Source organism: Octopus bimaculoides, chromosome 1 (assembly GCF_046866305.1).
Source record: "Octopus bimaculoides isolate indiv1 chromosome 1, ASM4686630v1, whole genome shotgun sequence".
Lineage (NCBI taxonomy): Eukaryota > Metazoa > Mollusca > Cephalopoda > Octopoda > Octopodidae > Octopus > Octopus bimaculoides.
The window spans coordinates 162,544,424-162,554,335 of NC_142928.1; the positions used below are offsets into that span (position 1 = coordinate 162,544,424).

The following is a 9,912-nucleotide window of genomic DNA, read 5'->3' on the forward strand; positions in this document are numbered from 1 at the left end:
AGGAGGTCTCTAATTCAGTAATTCTTTACCTTTTTTCTTTTTATAGTGCATTCCTTTTAAGTTGTTGTTATGCCTAGTGCGTACCTAAGTGGCGAGTAAGGTATCATGACTAAACTAAATTAACATAGACAATAATGTATAAATTTTACTCTAAGGAAGAATTGTATAAGATTTTAATAAATATTTATCTTACATATTAAAACTGAAAATGTCTGTGTGTGTATGTGTATCGGTATGTCCCCGTTTTGCACCAAAACAGCTCGACTGATTCTTCTTAAACTTCACATACACATTGCTTATGTGTCTGGAGAGGTTTTAAGTATAAATTAATTTCAAAAAAATGTTCGGGAAAACAGCAGGGGGAATAAGATTTGGGCATGAGTGAACAGTGGGAGTAATTATTTTTAAGCTTCCAAGGGAAATAACCCATTCCCTCCTGGAAATAACCACCAAGGGAAATAACCCATCCGTTATCAGTATGCTTATTTCTTAGTATTTGAACTATTTTAGCTATTTTCTCAATTTATCCAATACAACACTTAAACAAGTAAATAGTATTCTCCTAAATAGATCCACTTATTTCGATTAGTGACTTATTCACGAATATACCGACACTAGCACCACTAAGGGTAATATTCTCTGGGAACACACAAAAGCTTTATTTCACAGTTAATTACTTTGAATTGTTATTATCTCATATCTGATTAGCCTGTTATTACGTAACATGTTTCACAATTTTAGTATACATACCTTATTAGTATTTCCTCCTAAAATCTATAAACTCTGGGAATGTATTAAAGCCATTTATTTGAATTCTTACTATAGAGTAATTAATTTCATATTATTACATAACTGACTTCATCATTTGGGTATTCATAACTTATTGGGAATTCCTAAAAACAAGATCCTTTGTAAGACAGTTCAGTATTCTCAAATAAATACACAAAAACCATTTTAAGAGCTACATACTTTGTATTGTTGTTACTGGATTAGCGAAACAGTTATGAGAATGGAACCAAGGGATAAGCCCGCTTTCCTGGGAATTATCGGGTATGTCAGCTACTATATATATATATATGCTTAAAATGATACCCTAAACCAACCAAAACCTTGTGAGTGGATTTCATACTCAGAAACTGAAAGAAGACTGTCGTATATATGTGTATGCGTGTCTTGTGTTTGTATCCCCACCATTGCTTGACAACTGATGTTGCTGTGTTTACATTCCCATAACTTAGCGGTTTGGTAAAAGACACTCACAGAATGAGTACTAGGCTTACAAAAGAATAAATCGTGTGGTTGATTTCTTCTACCAACGGCAGTGCTCCAGCATGGCTGCAGTCACATGACTGAAACAAGTAAAACAATAAAAATCTATGCCATTTTAATCCCAAGCAAGGCCGGGTGTCTCTGCTAGTGCTTATAAAGATACTTATACAGGAAAAATTTTAATGTCAACTACAATTTTTACCAAGTGGATGTTTTTAAAATGGGGATTGATAAACTTTTGTTATTGTAATTATAAAATATGTATACTCTCACACGCACACATTTAGGTGCAGGAGATCTTCTACCCACACCTTCTCTACAGATCAAGCAGGGCCATCTACTTGAAAGGGTTTGTGATTTGACAGCCTTCCAACTTGAGCGTTTTTCAGAATCATATTAAGATGACATAAACATTTACTTTTTCTTTAGATTCATTTAAAAAAATTTATTTTTGTTTATTTACTATCAATTAGTTGAAGGTAATCAATCACTGATCCTAAAACAATTTGTTACAACCTCACATATACAGATATTAAGTTATCCTAAAAATTTAATTGTATTCACAACTCTGTTCACACAGGAGGGCACCGTAATTCAAAACAGTGGATCAAAGTGAATGCTGATCAAGAATATACTTTACAATTGGAGTTAAGCAAAATTAATAAAACAAAAGTAAGTACTGTAACATATTTAATATTTACTAACTTTTTTTCTTTCTTGTAAGAAATTAAATTTCTGAGATAAAAAGAAACTATAAAGATTTTGAAATAAATCTTAGTTCCATCTGGACTAAGAGTATATATTTAAACAATGTTATCTATTACTAAAATATCTGTTCTAAGGCTCTAATCATATGTGTAAAATACTGAAAATTAAATTAAAAATCAAAACTATGACCTTGTTTTATTTTTTTATTTTCAGAAACCTGACACTAAAGCTTATGTTCCCAAATTTCCTAAAGGTAAAGACGAAGGGTGGATATTAATTTTAGGAGAGATAGAATCACAGGAACTCATTGCTTTAAAAAGAGTTGCTTATGTACGCTATCATAGCCGGCCTCAGCTAGCCTTCTTCACTCCGGAAAAACCTGGTCGTTTCATTTACACATTCTACCTGATGAGTGATTCATACCTGGGACTAGATCAGCAATATGATATCTTCTTGGAAGTATTGCCTTCATAATGTATATATGGTTTAAGAAAAAATGAAAATGAATAATCAGAAACTTTGTTATTAAAAGACTTTGCTGAATAAATGCGTTGTTTCTTTTTCATTGGAGTGAATAATTATTTTGGAAGAAATTTTGTTTTTGATTCAAGAAAACTAAATGTGATTTTTTAATTCAACTCAAAAATTTATTGCTCTGGTCTCATGCCAGTTGGGTCCAAACTACCTTCAACTAGACGTCAATATTATAAATATTATAGTTATTGTTAAAGGCAGCAAGCTGGCAGAATCATTTGTACACCAGGTGAAATGCTTAGTGGTATTTCATCTATCTTTATGTTCTGAGTTCAAATTCTGCTGGGGTTAACTTTGCCTTTCATTTCTTTTGGGAGTCAATAAAATAAGTTCCAGCTGAGCACTAGGGTTGATGTAATCAACTTAGCCCCTCCCCAAAACTGTTGGCATTGTGCCAAAATTTGAAGCATATATTGATATTCTTTTCTACTCTAGGCACAGGGCCCGAAATTTTGGGGGAAGGGGGCCAGTCGATTAGATCGACCACAGTACGCAACTGGTACTTAATTTATCGACCCTGAAAGAATGAAAGGCAAAGTCGACCTCAGCAGAATTTGAACTCAGATATGGCCTGCTTAAATGCTAAAGGGTAATGTATTAGGTGTTTAAGTAGTACTCTAGTTTAGGGGTTTGGTCATAGATTAGTAACCCTTTAAGTCTTCGTCTTTGGAAAGAAGACCTAGACTTTGAACTCATTGTTTTTGCCACGTGAAGTATGTATAACTTTCATAAAAGATTCTCAGGTTTTTGTGTTTAGCCTTTATGAAGATGCTGATGATTTGTATTGTGTATTCATTGTTCATGGATAAGATGTGAATTGTGGGTTTAATTCTAATTAAAAGATAGTGCCGATCAAATTGTCCAATTGCAATGAGTGGGGAGGAAATAAAAAAAGATGATAGTTTAATCCTACATTAAAAGGACAATTTGATTATATAATACCATAATTAGCAGGTTTCATGATTTGCAAGGAAGCAAATTACCAGGTATATTTTATGTGTATTTATATACTTATTTTCAAAACGAGACTTTTATTATTTAACCACCATAATTGTTAGTGTATGACCGAATTTTTAGTTTTAGTAATTACGGTTTCATTCACAATGTTTATGTCCTGAAGAAAGTATTGAGTGTCACACAAATATCATTTCCCTCTTGCTTATAAACTTGAAGCACTATGTCTGATTGAGAACCATCATAATTCTTGTTTTTATATCCATATCTCTCCATTTTTTGCATAGGTTAGATTTGCCTGCCTACAAAACAAACATGTTTTCTATCATCTGTCAACTCCTGAATTATGTTGTGATGTTGAAGCTTTAGAAGAAAATTATATCAACCCCAGAGCTCAACTGGTACTCATTTTCTCAACCCAAAGAGTATGAATGGTAAATCTAACATTGATAGAATTTGAAAATAATGGTTTCAAATTTTGGCATAAAACCAGCAGTTTTAGAGGAAAGGGATTTTGAACTCAGAACATAAAGAGCCAGATGAAATGTCATTAAGCATTTTGTTTGACTTGCTAACATTTCTACCTGTCTACCAACTCAGTAATAAGAATATCTTTTATTTTGGAACTAAATAACTTGTGCATTGTAAGATAGAAGGGCAAAACTGAGCTAAACAGGATTTCAAGGATGACACTAGATATAATAAAGTGTTATATGCCACTCAACCACCTTGAAAATAATAAAAATAATAATAATAATTTCTTACATTGGTACAATGACAAAAATTTTAAATCAGATTTATAGTCAACTTCAATATTTGATTGGTGGTTATTTTATGAAGGGAAGAAGAATGATGTAATAAATTGATTAGATCCAGTCAGTCTAGCAATGGACCTAATACTATAACAAGATGTAATTATCTACTATAATAATACTCTTGAGTTTTTCTTCGTGCAATATATGAATGAGAAAGGAAGGGGTGATAGATGAATAAGGAAGGAAGGGGTGATAGCAAACTGGTGGTAGGATGATGGAAATTCTACAGTGGAAAAAGCAATCAAACAGCGCTTCAACTCTGTGTGAGTATATGTGTATGTAAATGTTTGTGTATGTGTATGTGTGTGTGTATGTGTGCAATGGAAGTGGGATGGTGAACATTCAACAGTGAAAAGAAAAATCAAACAGCGTTTCAACTCTGTGTGAGTATATGTGTGTGCATGTACAAGCGAAGTATGTGAATATATGTGTGAACCAGCATTCTTTCAGTAACAAATGATGATCGATGTCCCATCTCAAAAGATAACCACTAGATAACATTGACATAATTGTGATATCAGCTTTTGCTGTGATCATAAACAAATCACAAGGACAGAGCTTCAAAATAGCTGGTATTTACTTGCCAGCTCCCGTATTTAGTCACGGCCAGCTTTATGTGGCCATAAGTTGTACAAGGAAGGAAGGAAAACTTTAAAATTCTTTTGAAGGAAGCAAGCAATCAAGGGATGTTAGTTGTGGATAGATTTTTTACAAAAAATTTGGTAATAAAAGAATTATTAAACTAAAAACTTGGTTTTGTACCTTATTTACTCTTTTACTTGTTTCAGTCATTTGACTGCGGCCATGCTGGAGCACCGCCTTTAGTCGAGCAAAGTGACCCCAGGACTTATTCTTTGTAAGCCTAGTACTTATTCTATCGGTCTCTTTTGCCGAACCACTAAGTTACGGGGGACGTAAACACACCACCATCGGTTGTCAAGCGATATTGGGGGGACAGACACAGACATACACACACACATGCTTATATATATACATATATATATATATATATATATATATATATATATATATATATATATATATGTATATATATATATATACACATATACACGAGTGGCTTTCAGTTTCCATCTACCAAATCCACTCACAAGGCTTTGGTCAGCCCGAGGCTATAGTAGAAGACACTTGCCCAAGGTGCCATGCAGTGGGAATGAACTGGGAACCATGTGGTTGGTAAGCAAGCTACTTACCACACAGCCACTCCTGCGCCTATATATATATAAAATACTACAATTAGCTGTCATTTTTGACGGCATGGCGCTAGCTAGTTACTTTTATATTTTATGTCACAGTTAGTAAATATTAGTAACATTGGTTACAAGTTACCAGCAGGCCAGTCAATGGTTGACTGTATTTCTAGTGGTGAGAGTTACAAGGGAGTATCTGTAATTTAAAGCAGAACAATTATTGCAAGAGCACCAAAATTTTTTTGTCACCACTGCTTACGATTATTTTTGTCAATATGTATCAGCAAAAAACACACATACATACAATGGATTCTTTTGCTCAACCTGAGATTAGTGGAAGTTACCCAAGATGCTACATAGTGATGTCCAAACAGGAACAATGTTGTGAAGCCAACTCTTAAAGCAAACATCCTTACCCAAGAAAAGTTTTTCTCTTTTACTTCTAACACAGTTCTTATTGTATGTTAACTTACATTTTTTATTTATTATTATTATTATTATTATCAAAGTGCTTTGCTGGCAGAATTGTCAGCATATTAGACAAAATGCTAAGTAGCATTTCTTCCAGCTTTATCTTCTGTATTCAAATACCACTGAGGTCAAGTTTTCCTTTTATCTTTTTGGGGTCGATAAAATAAGCACCAGTGGAACACTGGGATCGAAATAATTGACTTCCCCCTCCCTTCAAAATTGCTTGCCTTGTGTCAAAATTAGAAAGGATCAAGCTTTTATTATTATTATTATTACTATTAAGGTGAACTGGTAGAATCGGTAGCACAGCAGACAAAATGCTAAGTGGCATTTCGTCTGTCTTGATGTTCTGAGTTAAAATTTCACTGAGATCAACTTAGCCTTTTGCCCTTTCAGGGTTGATAAAATAAGTACCAGTTGAGCACTGGGGACCAATGTAATCAACTTACATCCTTTCCTGAAATTGCAAGTCTTGTGCCTCTAGTACAAGGGATTATTATTATTATTAAGGTGATAAGCTGGCGCTCATTTGCACATTGGACAAAATGCTTAGTGGCCTTTCGTCCATCCTTAGGTTCTGAATTCAAATCTGCCAAGGTCAACTTTGCCTTTCATCCCTTCCTTTCGGGGTTGAAATAAGTATCAGTTATGCACTGGGGTAGATTACATCGACTAGCCTCCTCCCCCAAATTTCAGGCCTTGTGCTTACAGTAGAAAGGATTATTATTATTATCATTAATTTCATCAAGTCAACTTTGCCTTTCATCCTTTCAGGGTCAATAAATTAAGTGCCAGTGAAACACTAGGGTTGATGTAATCGATTAGTCCCCAGAAGTTCAGGCCTTGTACCTTTAGTAGGAAGGATTATTATTATTATTATTATTATTGAGTGAGAGAGCAGTGCATGCCATCAAAGTGACACTGGGGTAAAATATACGAAGCCTATTCTACCCATCATGACTACCCGTCTGATAAGGGTACACCAGGCAAATGCATCACAACCATATGTGCGCGACATGGTGATCTCATATCAAGATAAACAGCGCATGACCTTGCAGGTGGGGCTCAGTTAGAATTTTCTTCAGGTCGAATAGCCCATCCCGCTCAAAAGGTTTGTTTAAGGATGTTGAGCAAAACACCCATGTTTCCAAAGGTGAATTATTCAAACCCCAAAGAACTCCTCTCAACACATGGCTATGATGCTTCCCCACTACTTCTGCTCATGATCAGAGATGCACATATTGTCAGCCACCAAGGGCCATGCTCAACTGGTTACGGTCAAACAACTGACAAGCAAATCTGTGGTATTAAGCAGAATATTTGCTGTAGCCCATCTTTTATACCAAGACAAAACAATGTACATGATAACACTTCCAATCAATTAAGATGAAAAGCCATGAGAGCCACTGCCTGGTACTGCATCTGGGCATTGGTACTATTATTATTATTATTATTTCATAAGGCAGTAAGATTACAGAACTGTTAGCACACCAGACAAAATATTTAGCAGCATTTCATGACTTTACATACTGAGTTCAAATTCTGCTGAGGTGGACTTTGCCTTTTATCCTTTCGAGGTTGATAAAATAAGTACCAATGGGGCCGATGCAATCAACTTATCCCTTGCTTCAAAAACTGTTGGCCCTGTACCAAAATTTGAAACCATTATTATTTTTAAAGCACTGGGGATTGCTAACAAATGTGTCATATATACATCATCATCATCATCATCGTTTAACGTCCGCTTTCCATGCTAGCATGGGTTGGACGATTTGACTGAGGACTGGTGAAACCGGATGGCAACACCAGGCTCCAGTCTGATTTGGCAGAGTTTCTACAGCTGGATGCCCTTCCTAACGCCAACCACTCAGAGAGTGTAGTGGGTGCTTTTACGTGTCACCCGCACGAAAACGGCCACGCTCGAAATGGTGTCTTTTATGTGCCACCCGCACAAGCCAGTCCAGGGGCACTGGCAACGATCTCGCTCGAAAATCCTACAGGAGCCAGTCAGGCGGTACTGGCAACGGCCACGCTCAAAATGGTGCATCTCATGTGCCACCCGCACAAGAACCAGTCCAGGGGCACTGGCAACGATCTTACTTGGCTTGCCGGGTCTTCTCACGCACAGCACATTTCCAAAGGTCTCGGTCCGTAGTCATCGCCTCGGTGAGGCCCAATGTACGAAGGTCTTGCCTCACCACCTCAGCCCAGGTCTTCCTGGGCCTACCTCTTCCACGGGTTCCCTCAACTGTTAGGGTGTGGCACTTTTTCACGCAGCTATCCTCCTCCATTCTCACCACATGTCCATACCAGCGCAATCGTTTCTCTTGCACGCCACAACTGATGCTTCTAATGTTCAGCTTTTCTCTCAAGATACTTACACTCTGACGGGTATTCACATTGACATTACACATCCAACGGAGCATACTGGCTTCATTCCTTGCGAGCTTACGTATGTCCTCAGCAGTTACAGCCCATGTTTCACTGCCATGTAGCATGGTTGTTCGTACGCATGCGTCATACAGTCTGCCTTTTACTCTGAGTGAGAGTCCCTTTGTCGCCAGCAGGGGTAAGAGCTCTCTAAACTTTGCCCAGGCTATTCTTATTCTAGCAGCTACACTTTCAGCGCACCCACCCCCACTACTAACTTGGTCGCCCAGATAGCGGAAGCTATCGACTACCTCTAGTTTTTCACCCTGGAATGAGATAGAAGTTGTTTCCTGTTTGTTTGCAGTCTTTATTGCACCTGAACATCTGCCACAAACAAAAACTAACTTGCTAGTTAACCTGCCTTTGATGTTGCTGCACCTCTTATGTGTCCATAGCTTGCACCGGGTACATCTTATAGAGTTACTACCTACTCCTTTTCTACATACTGAGCAGGGCCATCTACCTGAAGGGGTTTGTGTTTTATCTACCTTCCTACTTATTATGATTTTGAAGCGAAATCTGAAAAATATTATTCTAGTGCTTGAGGAAATCTAGAGCTTATCAAAATCTTAGAAAAATGTGATATCTCCAGTATCCAAAGCAGGCTGCTGAGAATGAAAGCTGATCGCATTCCAAAAGTTCTTTTGTATGGCCAACAAGTAGAGGGATACCACAGTAAAGGAAGACCTGTTCTCAGGTATAAGAATAAGTTAGAGCAATCACTAAAGTCTCTACAGCTTAACTTGACATCTTAGGAAAGTCATTGCCTCGATCAATCTGCATGGTATAAAATGTGTTATGATGCATCAACATAATTTGAGTTGAAGAAACAGAACAATAAAAGAATTATATCCTACAATCAACAGATATATTTGCCCAATCCCAGACAAAATCAAATCAACAGTGTCCCCATTGTGACTTCATAGCAAAATCCATACCTGGACTCAAATTACATTTATGCATCCATTGCCAAGAGATGCAACTTCTTCTGTTGTTTTATTTTAAAGTTTTCTCTTTTTCTCACTTTTTTCTTTAAATCCTCTCCTTCAAACACTCATACATCAAAATTGACAGAAGCAACCATCATTATTATTATTATTATTATTATTTCATACTTTTGTTATTATTTTCCCAATTTGTGTTATTCATTTTGCATGTTACATTTTAGTCATGCATTTCATCTCTCCATGGCTCAATAAAATAACCACTCGTCAAGCAATGGGGCTTTTAAATAAATTACATCTACTCTCAAAAATTTGTGACCTGGGTTACAAATCCTATGTTATACCTTTCCAAGTGTTGATAAGTACCAGTACTACATTGAATAAATCAATTACGCTCTTCCTCTACAAATGTGTGGCCATGCGCCAATAGATGAAATCGTTGTTACTAAATATTTTATAAGGTAGTGAAGTAGAGTGGTGAGTTACGGCCCTTTATATTCTGGATTCTGGTCGAGGCCAGCTTTGACTTTTATACGCACTCAGTAAAATAACGTACCAATCAAGTATTAGCATTGATTT

At 36.4% G+C, this 9,912-nt stretch overlaps 1 protein-coding gene across 5 annotated transcripts in view; it reads left to right on the top strand.

The window, feature by feature from the left end:
- Positions 1-2,524, top strand: part of LOC106884418 (activating signal cointegrator 1 complex subunit 3) — a 491,782-nt gene extending 489,258 nt beyond the window's left edge. For all 5 annotated transcript variants that reach the window (XM_052972249.2, XM_014935791.3, XM_014935790.3 and 2 more), the window contains 2 exons: positions 1,850-1,941; positions 2,191-2,524. In XM_052972249.2, coding sequence (XP_052828209.1) covers positions 1,850-1,941; positions 2,191-2,451 — 353 coding nt within the window. In that variant the 3' untranslated portion in view covers positions 2,452-2,524. The remainder of the gene's footprint in view (positions 1-1,849; positions 1,942-2,190) is intronic.
- Positions 2,525-9,912: the final 7,388 nt, after the last annotated feature.